The 16,427-nt window shown below is 40.6% G+C and overlaps 1 protein-coding gene across 1 annotated transcript in view; it reads left to right on the forward strand.

Moving 5' to 3' along the window:
- DISP3 (dispatched RND transporter family member 3) overlaps window positions 1–16,427 on the forward strand; it is a 71,198-nt gene that overhangs the window by 9,150 nt on the left and 45,621 nt on the right. The window contains exons 2-4 of the mRNA XM_072425328.1: window positions 11,325–12,251; window positions 12,677–12,734; window positions 15,708–16,051. Of these exons, the coding sequence (XP_072281429.1) occupies window positions 11,330–12,251; window positions 12,677–12,734; window positions 15,708–16,051 (1,324 nt within the window). The 5' untranslated portion in view covers window positions 11,325–11,329. The remainder of the gene's footprint in view (window positions 1–11,324; window positions 12,252–12,676; window positions 12,735–15,707; window positions 16,052–16,427) is intronic.

The raw sequence follows: 16,427 nt of genomic DNA on the forward strand, positions 1-16,427 counted from the left end.
GCACCCTGGTCTTTTTATGGTTTGTAATTGTTAAAATTAGAGATATTGTCAAGTTAACCAATGCTGTTAAATTTGGCCTGGGCTTGTAACTATTAATGAATATGAATGGTCACAAAGGGTTAAAAGTTTGCATTTTTTCAGTCCTTTTATAACTACGTCTGCAATGAAAGGATCGTAGAGAAAGTTTTATTGGTAAGTTCCCCGTAATGCTGTTAATGCGAGGGTGATCCCTGCCAGATGCGTCTCGGCCGCCATATATTGATTGGGCCACACAACGAGCGTCGTGTTGAACACCTAATGGGCTGTTACGTTTCTGGTCAATATTCAATTAGCTGTAGTTTTTCCATTGTTGTCTGTGATGCTGTTGCCAATGTTAGCTTGTGAACAAATTGTTCTGCAGAGCCAAGGTAAAGGGCCCCTGGATCTGCTACCCTCTGCCATGAAGAAGGAGGCTAGGGGAAGGTGAATGGTGTGCTTTGGTTTACCCATTATGAAGTATCTCGGCTTGGCCTGGTCCTCGGTCTCTTTATGTTAGTATGGGAGCCCTTCAGGGATTGATTAAGGGAGGTTTGGATTTGTCAGCTGTCATATAGCCTCCTGCTGGGTAAAATGTCTGAGTTTCTCTGTAGTATTTTATTAAAACGTTAACAAGCTGCAAAATGATTGTTCGAAGCTTTACATCATAATGAAATACCATTCGGTCATCGATCCTCTAATAACCATCATTTAGTTTCTCAGATCATCAGCTGTCGTTCATCCTCTGAGAATATCAACTGTCATTCAGCCTATTAGAATATCAACTATCATTCATTCTCTGAGAACTTCAATTGTCATTCACCCTTTTCAAAAGTGCCATTCAGCCTGAATCTAAGGATCTCTAAGTGTCATTATTTATTTTCTTAGATCACTAATTGTCATTTATCATGTTGGAACTTCAACTGTCATTCAACCTCCCAGAATATCAACTGTCAATCATTCTCTGAGAACTCCAACTGTCATTCACCCTTTCAGAACACCATGTGCCAATCAGCCTCCTAAATCACTAACTGTCATTATTCATCCTCATAGTTCACTTTATTTATCATCTAAGAACACCAACTGTCATTTAGCCTTCCAGAATATAAGCTATGAATTAGCCTCTAAAAACTACCATTCAGCCCATTGGAACATTATTTGTCATTCATTCTTCCAGAACTCCAACTGTCATTCCTAATTAATGAACACCAAGTGCCATTTTAGCTCAGGTCACCAACAGTCATCATTTATCCTCTTGGATCACCAATTGTCATTTATCATCGCAGAATATCAACTGTCAAATAGCTTATAGGAATTACCATTTAGCCTATTGGAGCATCAACTGTCATTCATTCTTTTAGAACTCCAACTGTCATTCATCATGGATGTGGGACATCCAGTGTCATTTATCATCTCAGAACTTTGACTGTCATTTAGCCTCTAAGAACATTAATTGTCATTCAGCCATCCTGGAACACCAACTATACTAGCAATATACATGAATGTATGGGGGTGGGGGTCTTGATCTGGGGTGGGTGTGTAAAATATATTGTATTGTATGTAATTTTTAAATTAGTCCTGCTTGGATAATTACCAGAAATATAGGTGCCAGATGTTTGTTTACATGCTGCTATAGAGACTGGGATCATGTTTACAGACTGGTGCTGGTATAGAGGTTGGGAGTTTGTTTACATGTGGTTCTGATATAAAGGCTAGGAGATTTGTTTACATGCTGGTTCTGCTTTGGAGCTAGTTAGTTGGTGGACATACTGGTGATGCCCAACAGGTGGATCACGATCTACCGGTAGATCGCAAAGTCCAAGTTTTTATTGTTGGCAGATCATTTTAAAAGTAGCTTGCAAGCCAAAAAATTGTGGGCACCCCTGCTATAGATGTTGGGTGTTTGTTTACATGCTGATTTATTTGTGAACATGTTGGTTCTGATACAAAGGCAAAGGTTTTTATACAAAGACATGGGGAGTTTGTTTACATTCTGGTTTTGCTGTGAAGGCTGGGAGTTTGTTTACATTCCAGTACTAAATGAAAGACTTTGACTTTGTTTCCATGCTGCTGATTATGCTATAGATGCCTGAAGTTTGTTTACATGTTCTGCTATGAAGGATGGGGAGTTTGCTTATATTCCAGTACTAATATAGATGTTGGGTGTTTGTTTACATGCAGGTGCTGATATAGAGGCTGGGGGTTTGTTTATATGCCAGCACTAATATAGATGTTGGGTGTTTGTTTACATGCTAGTAGTGATATAGAGGTTAGCACTTTGTTTACATGCTGGTTCTGCTATACATGCTGGGTGTTTGTATACATACCAGTACTGATATAGAACTCTTATGCCTTTATTTACATGCTGGTGCTACTATAGAGGCTAGGGAGTTTGATTACATGGTGTTGTAGATATAAAGGCCAAGGGTTTGTTTACATGCTGGTTCTGCTATGGAGTCTAGGTGTTGTTTTGCTATCAAGGCCAGGAGTTAGTTTTTGTGCCACTACTACTATAGAAGCCAGGGTTTGTTTACATGTCAGCTTTGCTATAGAGAGTTCAGAAATTTGTTTACATGCCATACTGTAGGAATACCTTGGTGGAAGTGGAAAGGTTTAAGTAGGTTCACATAGAAAGCATATGTAACGGAAGAGTTTTAGCAATAATACTTTGTCCTGAGCTGTCCTGAATCTGTAAGAATGTGGTTCAATAATTACAGAAAATTTTGTGGGTACAAAGACTGTGGCACACCTGTGGATATTCCCCTTTTACCCACACCCAATAATTGGATCTATTTAGCCACACCCATAAATGGTTTCGGTATGTTGGGCTGCATCATCCGTTCCCCAAGCTGCCCCCCCTGGAGGAAAGGCCTGGTATGGTTAATGGACGTGCAGAAAGAAGCCTTTATCTGTCAGTGGTATGGGTCTGTGTCTAGGTACTGGTCCTCCATTTATTATTGATGGTGTAGAGTGTGTATGGGTTGGTTTGGGGGCCAATGTCCCAGTTCTGAGTGGTGATTGTGGCTCCATAATGAAGTCATTGACTCATTCTCTAACGAGGCGAGGAGAAGAAAAATATTCCCTCGGCTGGAAGTTTTCAATTAGTAATGAAATTCTGCATGCTTGACTCAAATGCGCCGCCTGGTTCTCTCGCCCCGGCTCCCCCTTCTCACCTCTCCTTTCAGACACGCAGATCCTGGTCTGCGGCCCCAAATGTTCTCATCCACCAACAGAGATGTTATTGACATGAAGGGAAAGTAGGTTAGGCAGGCTGCTGATTTTCTTCAGTTAACTCCTTTCTAGCTGATCTCTGTACAAACAAAAAAGACCAATATTTGGCTGCTATATGAACATTAAAAATCTATAAATTTATCTATAAGTACAAATAAACAAATTTGTCTTTTCATTAGCTTGATGAAATATCCAACACAACGTAGGGGAGGGGGTCGGCAGATTGTTGTTTTTGCACAAGCTGGAATACTGGAAGCATGCTTGGAGGCAGAATGATGGCCCAATATGTATGATGTGGTGTCCCATTCATTGTCCAATCAGAAGGCTGGAGGCGGGTCTGTGACCAAGCCATATTACCTAACTGCAGTGGAGAAAGGCAAGGTCACCAAGCTGGCTCAAACAGGTGGTTACAAATCTTTTTTTTTGCAGGTGGTACAGCCGCCATATATGCATTCTCCATTTCTTTCTCATGCCATGGCTATTTTATTAAAGGATAAATTAAAAGGTAAATATAGGTAATCTAAATGACCACCCTAGACCTGCCCAACCAAGCACCCTAAGATACACTGACACCTCCATGAAGGCTACTGAAACAGATGACATGCTGTATGCGTCCGTATGGATCACACTCGGTGCTGGTGTCTACAAGGCGCACGGAGCAAAATATAAAATGAGAAACCTTGACTACTTGCTGAGTACTGTTGCCATGGCTGCATAGAAGAAAATTTTTTTTCATGCAGCAGATGAAGATTGAATGTGAAAGATACTTATGTGAAAGATAAAAACTGGGCATTTCTGTAATCACACTTACATTGAAGGCTGATAAGGTGAAGTAAGGATTAATATTAGGTGCATTTATATGAAAAAATAAAACTTTTTGTGAGGATGTTCAAACTAGCAATAAACTCAGATCAAAGGACATTAAACTGATCTAAAGAATTTATTAAAATATATTGTACCAATCATTTTGTTACATTGTATATTTTATGAATGACGCTTACAACACTGCTTGCAGACTTAATTCAGGCAGAAGATGGATTTCAGCATTCCGAAAGCAAAAACTTGTGACTGGGACAGATAAAAAAATTAGCAAGCAGGGTGACCACAGTGGGGTGGCACATCCATGGTATTGGGGTGATTTTATTTTTTTGGAATACACCAAGGTCTTTAAATGTTATTAAATAATATATTGGTGAGCAAAAAATGATAACATGTACAAGTGGCCTTAAATATACTACTAGTATTTTCAATATTTCACTCTCCTGGCCTTAAGTGAAACCAAGATCAGAGGGGTGCACATTGGAGGGATTTCTTCCTATTATGCAATAACAAAAAAAATGTGACTTCAGATTTTTTTTAAGGAATTTTAAAGTTTTAATGGCTTCACTTTAAGTGCAGAGCCTAAAGGGAACCTCTGACATGGTGACCCTGGGTCCCGGACTGCTACAAGCGAAGCCCCTGATCTGTATGCTTGTTCCGGCCCAGTGACTTTGGATTCCATAAAGTATTGGATTAGCATGGCAGTCAGACAGCCAGTGAGTTCAGAAAGAGGTCAGCAGTGGCAGGTCACATATATCCTTCAGTGCAGGTTTCTTTTAATGTCTGAAGTCAGTGAAAGAATAAACAGGAGGATGGTTCTTTGGTAAATCGGTGAGGTTGGTGCAGAAGTGAGTCAGAATTATTTTGTTAAATCAGATATAGCTGCTCAAATCTGTATGAAGCTGCCATGAAAATGTGCATGGGGTGGTGCAGGGCACAGCAAAGCATAATACAAAAATGCATGGCAGACACCTACAAATCAATCTGCAGCCAGGACAACATGGGATGCTGCAATTAGATATATTTACAGGGGGTCACGTCCTTAAGGCTAATCGGGCACTTGCCTAATTTTATTTTGCAATACCTTGTATTGTACTGTCTGCTTTCTCGGTTTGCTTACACCCTTATAGCTAGATATGGAAAGTTCTACAAAGTAACATAGACAGTTAGGTTAAAAAAAAGACATAAGTCCATCAAGTTCAACCAATAGGAAAATAAACATATGCCAAAGAAAACTTTATATACATGATGATCCAGAGGAAGGCAAAAAACCCCGGTACAATTTGCTCCGACTGGAAAAAATTCCTTCCTGATTCCATGAGGCAATCTGATGTTCCCTGGATCAGCAGTCACTGTTATTTTTCCTTAAATCCTTAATCCCCAGTTATATTCTGTGCTTCTAGAAACCATCCAGCTTTTTCTTAAAGCAATCTATAGAACTTGCAGAAACTACTTCCTGAGGGAGCCAATTCCACATTTTCACAGACCTTACAGTGAAGAATCCCTTCCTTATCCGGAGCTTAAACTTCTTTTCCTCCAGACGTAAAGAGCGCCCCCTTGTTCTTCTCATCTGCCAAAAAGTCTGCCCTGTGCCTATTTACCAAGGGTGGTGCATGTGTGCCAAACTCAGTCTTTGACAGTGGGATGAATGCTCAACTCGTGGTATTGGGTGGACTTTTAGAATAATTTAAAAAAAGTGGAGCACTGGCCTCTATATAAATCCATATTGTCTAGTGCAGCCCCAGTGAGGTCCCCGGTAAATCTTGTATAAAGTGAGAACACAAAGCAGTAAGGGGTTCAACTAAATATGACATTTTGGCACAACAGAATTGGATTTTACCATTTTATTGGATTTTATTTTTGGATTTTTGGATTTTAACGCCTTGAAATCCAACTCATTTCAGGTGGTTATAAACTTTCATCACACTTTATCAGGGCTACGATATAACAGGCACAGGTAATATATCTATAAAAATAAAGCTTTTAGTGTAAAATATGACAGTTTATCTCTCTCCAGGACTTCATTTGAGTTTTAAAGCTGTGATATGAAGTCTAGACTCCGCTGAGGACTCCAAATGTGTCCAAAAACATGAAATAGGGCACAATTCAGTATATTACCTATGCAGAGTCGTTCTATCTGATGTTTCTTTGGTAAATTCCACGTTCATCCAGGCTTGTCTATGCACCTAAAAATAGTGCGCTGCTCAACCTGAAGGTGAATGCGCTCTTCTAATTCTTATCACCTGTCACTGCGATAACATCTCTTAATCAGCGGAAACTTTTGCAGGCTGCCGGATAAAATCTCTTTTTTTTCCCCGGTATTATCCTGCAGAGGAAACATAAAGATGAGTGATTACCAGTTTGAAAAAAGAAAAAAATGGCTTATGGATATTCTGTGTATAGACACATTGCATTAAAAAGGGGAGCAAAAAAAAAGAGAAGGCTTTGGTTGAAGCTTTGTGTCAAACATGCTCACTGCATCTAAAGATGCTTTGATTTTTTGTGTTATCAGCATAAAATACAGTAAACAAAATAAATATTTAATAGCTTCAATAAAAAAATTCTTTATTTAGTGTTTTTTGTTTTATTATTTTGCATAGTTTTTTTTATATAGTGTTGATTTTATTTATTTTTTTTGTTTGCTTTTATTTTTTTTATTTGCAAGTTTTTTTCTCATGTTTTAAATATATAAGAAAAAAAGGTAATACTACAGATTACCCATAGTAGTGTTACAACAAAATATTCCAAAATAAGCATATAAAGAAAAGACAGACAAAGGGGGCTTTTTGGCAAACAAAAGTAAGATTTACTTAAAGATAATAAACAATTAGTCAAAAGTAATGTTCTGAAGACCAGTGATAGCTTGGGATAAATTCAGACTAAACAAAATTTATTTTCAGCATGGATCAAGTTATTAAAGAAAGCGTGGTAGTCTTTGTACCTGACACGTTTCACCATGTGGCTTCTTCAGGGGCGGTCCAGACTGAAACTGGCAGAACAGCAAAATATAAGTCAATATTAAGTTAGGAGAGTATTAACATAACTTAGCTAGGAGAAAGTCATCCTATTAGTTGAATGGTATCTATGAGCATACAGTTGATTGAAGTATTAAGGAGTGATGAGTGAGAAGTAACATAGCATGTTATAACAGGTGTTATGATAGGTTTAATGTAAAAAACACGGTACATGAGTATATAATATAGAATACAGGTATATTAAGGTATAATAGAGGAACTTATTTCTGAGTTAGGAAAATCTAAGATTGGAAAGAGTATCACTGTGGAAGATGTATATTCCAAAACTAGGAGGAATAAATATAGGTGAAACTTTATAAACTGTTTTCGCTAATGTGAGTAAAGTTTGAGGAAAAGGGAAGACGAAGGGAAAATGTACAGTAATTTCCATGTTAAGGGAGTTCCAGTATGGAAAGGAATTTTGACTAAAAAGTTTTTACTTTATTAGGGTAGACAAACCTTTTATATAAAGTATATATTTTGCTTTTTTAATTCTTAAATGCAATACCCTTTTTTTTTAAAAAAAAAAAAAGTGAAGCACATCCCTTTTCTGTGTTGATAGGAAAATGGGTGCGCAGAGCCTTCTGGGGTACCAACATCACGCATTCCCGGGAGGCTCCTGGCTGCTTCTTCTGATAAGGGGAATGCTCAGAAGGGGAATTTTTCTACACTGAGGGGAAAGAGATGCCAATCTCACGCATGTACAGTGAGATCGGCACAGTTTTTTTCCCTTTACAGCAGGCTACGTCAGCCAATCTAGCACCTGCGCAGTACAAGATTGGGTGACAACCAAAAAAAGGAAGAAGAAGGTCAAAGATGGGGGCGCCGTGCTCTTCCTCCTCCCCGGAATCGAGGAGACTTCCAGGATTGCATGGTACCCCATCAAGGGAAGGTCCAGCGTGATCAAGGGATCTGCAGAATTAAGTGTGAATTTTTTAATTTTCAGTTTAATTCCACTTTAAGTAAATGTTTGCCAAAAAAAGCTCTGGTCCATATGTAATATACAAGTATGGGAGCTGAAGTGATGGAAGCCACTAAAATTGCCTTTATGTTCCTATTGCTTCCAATATATTTACCCGAAATAGGGAAATTTCACCAAATCAGGGTTAAAATAAATACAACGGATATTTGCAGAACCCCAGAAATTATAGTGATTTATTGCCCTTTGGGAATTTTCCGCTCACACTAAACCACATTCACCTGAATCGTCTAGAAGTACAATTTTTTCAAGTTCCAAAGTTTTTTTTTATTAACACATACGATTCTGAAAATACCGTTCGACCTGAAACTGTCAGCTGGTGGGAAAAGAAGTGTGAAAGGGCGAGGTGTAGAGGGAAGGGGGAGACGGGAGATTCAGATGGTTCTGAATGAATTAACATAAATTACCTGCAAGTTAATCATGGAGGAGTTAAGGGCTTTTGAGCGCCAAGGAGGACACAGAGAGATCTCATGTTATCCAGATGAGTCGGTGGCTTCTGGGAATTCATTCAGCCTGATCAGATGGCTATTTTCAGACAGATAAGATAGTTTGCCTCATTGCTGTACTTTTTTATTGCTCCAGGCCAGTACCAGTCAATGTTTTTTACATCTTCATCTCACAGTCAAGAGTTCTAAAGATTTCCTATTGAGAGCCAATCATGACTTGGATATGGAAGAACCTGAACATTGAGTCTTATTAAAACTAAGCAGAATTACGATTATATTTGCTCTTAGGATATGAGCAAAAAAAAACGATGGCTGACCTCATAAGGGTGTCTATGCCAAGAGCAGCTCATGGTGACTTCAGGAAGAAACCAAATAACCAAAAAAATTAATGAAAGTGGAATTTAAACTGTTTTGCCCAGAGTTCAGGACTGCACCTTCCTGTGTCACCATCCTGGGTCGTTGGGCAGGCATTGAGTTGCTAATAAAAGTAGCAGGAAGCAGAAGCTGAAAAGCTGAACCAAGGGTAGGGATGGAGTTTGACCCGATCTTCCGTCATTCACCATTTTTATAAACTTATATTGCAGCTGACAAATGCTGCCTGCTGTGGTCCCTAAAGTGCACCTTGTGTCGATTTTCAGGTTTTCTTACCTTTAATATTAAGTCGTTTTTTAAAAAATACCTAAATCCCCATTGACGTCTGTATTGTCTTCATTTATCTGTCATGCTTTTGCAGCCCCCCCAAAAATGTATTTTAATTAAAGCTCATCCTTCTAAAAAAATCCAAGTTGGAAAATGGAGAGATGTACAGTAAATTAAAGTTTGAATTCTAAATTGATTCTAAATTTTTAACAACAGGCTTACTTGGCTGTGAGCCCATTGTTAAGGTAAACATTGGGAGTTCCCATTGGATGCTCATTGTCAGGGTCAAACTCACACCTGACAAGCAGCAGCCAATGGCAATGCGGAAAGCTGTAAACTTTAACAATGGGCACACAGCCAATGTTTCTTTTCCAAGTTTAGCAGTTGCAAAACGGTCAAATAACCTTCATTTAATAGAACTGGACATGGCAGTGGGGAAATCACAAGACTGGCTGGCCAGGATTTCAAATCCTTCAGCTAGTACTTATCTGGTTGCCTTAAGTTCCCCATCAACCTTTTATGATCTTTGTGTTTTTCTAGGGTACAAAGGTGAACTTACCTAATTCTTCTGTACACGTCAGTATTACTTTTGTAATTAAATCTCGCTACATTGCTCGCTTTGCCTTTGGCATGATTCTCATCGCACACCTGGGAAAAGGCGCACATCAGATTACTGACTTTATAAATCGGAATGAAGATGAGTTGTGAGCTGCGAGCCCCGCAGTGTAGAAGGAGCTCGTTAAGGTTTCTCTGTCGCTGCGAATTACTCCGGGAGCCTTAATGCGATCCACAATGATTTGTTAGACCCAGACTGAGGAGAAGATGGGCTTATTGATTATTTTCCATCCTACACGGGTAGAAGGTGACTCACCGCGAGATCGTGTGACCCCGAGGAAGACGTTCGCCTTGAAAGGCGGCTTCGATACGTGACTGCCAGCCCGGGGGGACTAATTATGTTGACGATGTGTGAGACTTTCTCTATGTCGACACCACTCAGGGGAAGGCGGTGAGAGCTGACATGTCTACGTCCCTTTATGTGCGTGGAGTCAGCTGTCATCTCTGAAGAGGAGAAGTCTTTACTCAGGAGCGCGGCGGATCTATTTTCATATTTGTACAATAAATGCTATCACAGGGAGCGCAGAATCCAGCATGACACACAGCTGGGGCATTTATTTAGCAAGGTGAACAAAGTGCCATAACCAGTAGCAACCAATTGAGCTTTGTGAACAGCAAAGTTTACGGAACATTGAGTTGTAAAAGTCGGTGGACATTTATTAATAAATGGCATTTGGTTAAGGTTTCCTCTTTCAGGTATTTGATACAAAACTCCTTACTCATTTTCTCTTGTCACACTTACCTCCTCCTCGCTAAGGTGCCAGCACCTCTCTCCTGCGCAGACGGGCAGTTCTGACCCTGAGCACGCCTTCTGTTCCAAGTTTTATCAGCATCGCCCATCCCACCGCCCATCAGGAAATAGCCTCCTAATTGCCACTGGTTATTTAGCTGGCTCAGACACATCACTCTGGGTTCGCACAACATGTCTTTGCCTGCCTTGACCCTGGCCTTCCTTGACCATTCTCCTGGCCAGTGATTTGGTACCGTACATTGTCCTGCCCACCCTGGTTTGCCCAAGGACTGCAGCCTGGCAGCAGCCAGAAGCGCAAAATCCTCACCACTAGAGGCTCTGGAGAAGATCTGGCCGCTGCTTAGAATCTGCACCTTGGCCCACATTGCTATTGTGCAAACTAGCGTGACACCTCTCAATTCCTTTTCCTGTAAAATTGGTAAGATTTTGGATTTTCCAATCTTTAACTTAAAAGGTCAGGGACAGCAGTCATTGGAACAAAAAGTGAGGGTGAGTCTTCCAAGTGGGGACAGCAAAATCCTCCCCTACTCCATTCTAAAGAAAAACATTTTTGACCTGAAATACACTTTACCATAAAATTCACTGTAGGGTAATGTAGGTCTGTGGGGTGCAAAATGTAATTGTTACCTATGGGATTGTAATGTCTTTAAATATGTTCCCCAGTTTTCTAATATAGAAAGCACTGAGGTTCCTTGAGTAGCATGATAGCCAGGCATGTTGATTGAGGTCTCCACGTTTCTCCAGTTTAAGCCTTTGGTATGGTTTCTACTTCTTCTCTAACATGTTCTTCTATTTTCTGGCACCCTGGTTTGCAGGTAACATGGACACGGATGACCCCCTGTTACAGGACGCGTGGCTCGATGACGAAGATGACGAGGTGGCCTTCAGATCGCCAATATGCAAGACCTGCCAGTGGACTTCTAAGCCTTTAAAAGACACCATGCCAACGTGTGAATTTTGGAACATAGTGGGATGGGTGTTTACAAACGTTTACTGTGCCGCTTTTTTACTGGCCTTGGGCTGTTTGGTCCCTGTTGTCCTCTCCGTTATCATGTTTGTGCATTACCCAACCCTTGACATTGACATTTCCTACAATGCATTTGAGATCCGCAACCATCATTCCTCCCAGCGGTTCGACGCGCTGACCCTTGCCTTGAAATCTCAGTTTGGCACCTGGGGGAGGAACCGCAGGGACGTTGCAGACTTTACATCCGAAACGTTGCAGCGGTTGATCTTTGAACAGCTACAGCAACTCCACTTGAACGCTTCCCAGCAGGACGGTCCTGTACGGGTCAAACGCAACTCCCCATGGTGCAATAACACTTTGAGAACTAGCTGCTCAACCTCTGCTCCTTCGGTACCATTGGCTTTGGCAGTGAACCAGTCTCGCCACCCACGCGGGGCATCTGTTAAGGAATATTCAGGTGTTTACGTGACTCCCAACACGCAGAGCCATGCTCACTGGAGGATTGAGCTTATTTTCTTGGCCAGAGGGGACGAGGAAAATAATATTTTTACTAAAGAGCGGCTGATGACCATCCATAGTATTGAGAGGAAGATCATGGACCACCCGCACTTCCGGGAATTTTGTTGGAAACCTCATGAGGTCCTGAAGGATCTACCCTTGGGATCTTATTCCTACTGCTCACCCCCCAGCTCCCTCCTCACCTACTTCTTCCCAACGGAAAAAGGGGGCAAGATCTACTATGACGGCATGGGCCAGGACCTGGCTGATGTGCACGGTAAGTCTCTACATTCCTTCTCCTTTTTACTGCTGATTAATGAGGCAAGCATGACCAAGAAAGCATGACCAAGTGAAAAAGCTGCAAGAAGCTGAAGTGCCAAAAACTTTTCTTGGCCAAATCAATAGACTTGTAAAAGGTAAAAAGCTTCAAAGACATCTTTTCTATATGAAATGATTTGTGAAAGCTGAAGAGCTACAAAAACTATTTTTCTTGAATGTAAAGATTTGTGAAGTTGAAAAGCTCCTTAAATATCATTTTATATAATGCAAAGACTAAAAACGATACAAAAGGTTTTGGTTCAGATTTTCTAAGGAATTTCAGTTTTCCGAAAGTAGCTGGTCACAGATATTATCTTATCTGACTTTCATAGCCCTGTTGCCACCCCATCTCCATCTGCCACTGCAGACCTCATGGACTTTTAGGTATGGGCAACACTCCAGGATCCCTAGAGTGCAATGCTCGATGCCTCCACATGATGGGGTGAGTGTGGTGATATTTGCACAGATTGGTGGTGATATTTGGGGTGCCCTAGAAGCAGAGCAGGGAGGTTGCTAGTGCTGGATGGGTAGGGTCCCTGGAATATAGGGGATTTGTTACTTCCAATGTTTATAGTAAAAGTTCAGTTTAAAAAATAGGATGGAACAGGTAAGTGGCCCTGATCTTGACCTTCTCTGTTGTATAAAAAAATATGTTTTAATGATTTGCATCAGCATTCCATTGGTACAGCCTGATCATAAGAGGTTTGAGAGGACCTGAAATAAAGACTCTCTGACCCGAACATTATTAAGGTCCAAGATTTTAAAATAGAAATATGGCCTCCGACTTAAAAAATGTGCTGCAGCATTTAATTTAAAGTCTATTATCTTCTGCAACCTAAGTATGATAGAAATAAAAGTTATAGGAATTGTCTTTGGGACAGGTGTCCCCATGGGAAGATTTCCTCTCCCCTCCTAATTTGGATTATCTATCACTTTGAGGGTCATAAAAAAAGCAGTCACGTGATCACTTTTCCTCCACTCATTGAGCTCTTCTTGCTCCAATGAACTAGAGACTCTGTAGGGCTTTGCTGGCTGCACACTACAGCCCTGATTTTTATGAATGAGATGGGCTTTGGTGTGCCTTTGGGAAATCCGGAGTTTGCAGTGCGATACAAATTCACTCTTAGGTATAAATGATCCCCACTGGCTGATAGAATAAACAGAATCTTGTTTATCAAAGCATTCTTTATCATCTGGCTGCGTAGGCTTCATAACCAAGCACATGAGCGTGCTTTAGGATAAACAACTCTTGCTTATTCCCAAATAATAATAACTTTTTAAAAGCCCCAGAAATCCAACATTTGGTTCAAACTAATAGTCTATGACCTGACGAAGTGGCAACCAATACCGGAAAACGTGTTGGCTTGTCGTCTTTAAACTTCAATGATAAAATATTACTCTTAAATGTATGATTCGGTGCTTTGTCCTTCCTGTACCTTTCAACATTAAATATATGACAGTAGATTAATCCCTTCCTTGTCCAAAAACTCGAAAAAAAATGACCATATAGAATTATAACTTACCCTCAATGAAGCTGGGTATGTTCCACCTTTCATACATGTTAATGGCTTATAGATTAGCGATATCCACTGGTCCCTATCGGTAGTAAAAAAAAATGTATATGGAGCTCTGGGATGTTCCTTGAGGAATATATACTTATCGGGGTCCACTACATCCCAAAGTCAGCCTTCTATATGAACAAATAAAAGAAGGACTACTGGGGCGGTGTTGGGTCTACCAATGGCTCCAGGTCCCAAGAACAATAGAAGCTGGGTAGACTTTTAAAAAGGAGATATCCCTGATTTTTTCCATAGGAGGACCGATATGGGGATGTGATAGGCAGCTGTAACCAAATAGAACATTTTAGCCATAGAGTGCCATTTATATTTCTTTACTACAAGTGAACAGCCGTGGATTTTGTTCATGTAGTTAGGCTGTACATTATTTGACGGTAGCATCCATCATTGGGGATCCAAAATGTTGATGGAAAGAGCAAAGAAAACAACATGGAGAGGATTAAGTGAAACATTTCTAAGAGCAGTTCCAGGCAGTGAAATGTTCCTATGTCTCCACCTCTCCCACAGCAGCATGAGCAAGTGGTCACTTACCAATCACGCCTCCTAATTGTTTGCTAATTATACAATATACAGAGTCTTTTGGGGGAGGTGAAGGCCATAAATTGGTTTTGTGTTGGCATTGGATGTTGGAATGTTGGCACCAGTGTCTCACTGCTGAATAGGGCCACCATCAGAAATTTCTGGGGCCCATGCTAGGTAAACATCCTAGGAATTTCCCATGTCTAGAAGTTCCAGTATTGCAAAGGTCAAGCTCCTTTAATCTGGGTTCGGTGTAGATTACCCCTTTCCCCTCCTGATGGTGGTTCTGTTGCTGAAGTCTAGAATAGGCTGGCCAAACACACAACACTGAATTATCAGCTTTGAGGGGTTAGGGGAAAAAAAAGTCATATAATTGCCCCCCAAGAATAACAGTCGTATTTTTTTATATTCATATTATCTACTAGAACCCCTGTTCGGACATATTTCTGTAAGTTACAGGTCTACAATTTAAAAAAAAAATTCATGAAAAACAGTGGATCACTTTTGGTACAGAAATCTAGACCTCAGTGTAACGCTTAAGTGGTTAAGAAATCACGGCCACAATATTTAGCTGCGCTTCTGCGGATGTCAGCACTTTCCGCCAGGTAAAGTACAAAAAACCCAGTGACAGGCTTACATGACTGTGTCTTCTCTGGGCCGACATCTCGCCCTTCTAATTCTTTGTGATGCCTGAAAAAATATGGTGTCGTCTTTCTGGTAAATCCATTGTAAGGAATAGTTCAGTGATCTCTGATTAATAAAAGTTAATTATGTCCCCCAGTGTTGTGCCCTTCACTTCTGTAATGGGGGGGGGGATTTATGGGGTAGAAGGGTAAGAAGCCGGGCACCAACTGGCCTCATGTGGCCATGTACCTGTGTTATCTATGACGCTAGAGATTCGTTGTAAGATTCATTCGGAGATTCATCTGTGGTAGGGTAAAGCCAATATTCCTTATGTAGAGTGCTGCCCCCAGTGGTGACCCCATTACCTCCTTTTTATTTACGAAGGTCACATGACCTTATATTTGAGATTTGATTCTTTCTTGTGGCCATTGAGGGATTTGGTTCAGTGAATCTGCTCAATAATTATTGCTCCCAGCCATTAAGGAGACGGCAATGAGCCAATTACAAGCCGAAGTTAGCAGAAATTAAGAAGACTTCCCTCTTAGACAGCTGTCCACAGATCAAGTGTCTCCAATGGAAAACTTCCCATAAATTCTAGTTCTGGGGACAACTTTATTATTTTGGATTTCTCCTCCTCTCCGACCTTCATCAGTAGGCTTGGTCAAGGACACACCCCCAAGCTGCTGATTGGACAGTGAAGGAGCAGCAGCCACTTGTGAGTCTTTTTGCTTTTTCTTGATGCCAGGATGTTGTGTTAGCAGCACATGTGCATTACAAGAGAGCCAATTGGCTGGCTGCTACTATTGCCCCTCCCCTCTGAATCAGGAAATACAGGGACCTGCTATATATATATATTATTGTTTTTTTGCAAATTGTATTAATATTTTTTTATTTCTCCCAAGTAAAGTCCAGGTGCTGTACGGGGGCACTGACCTCTTCGATTACGAAGTGCGGACCACCTTCAACAATGACATGCTGCTGGCATTCATCAGCACGGGCTGCATCGCCGTCCTCGTTTACATCCTCACCTCGTTCTCAGGTAACATTGTAAAATGATAAAAAAAATCGATAAAAAAAAATCCTAGTTTTGTAATTGTGTCACGGCCTCTCCCAGACCCTAGTACATGCTTGGTATTAATATTATTATTATTATTATTATTATTATAATATATAAGTATGGCATCCCCTGCAGTGTGTTACTAGTGCTACCTCCTTCCAATGATTGCTGTGTCCCTTTAGGTATAGCAAGAGTGCAGTGATTGGCCTGGGACTGATCACGTGACTGTAGTAGAACCTCCCTCTTTATTATTATTATTATTAATAATATTAACCTCCTTGCAGTTAAGCCCGACCTTCGCTCGGGCAAAAAAAAACTGCAAGGATGGTTAAGCCCGAGATTTTGTACATCCTTACTT

The sequence above is a fragment of the Pyxicephalus adspersus genome, chromosome 11 (genome assembly GCF_032062135.1).
Source record: "Pyxicephalus adspersus chromosome 11, UCB_Pads_2.0, whole genome shotgun sequence".
NCBI lineage: Eukaryota > Metazoa > Chordata > Amphibia > Anura > Pyxicephalidae > Pyxicephalus > Pyxicephalus adspersus.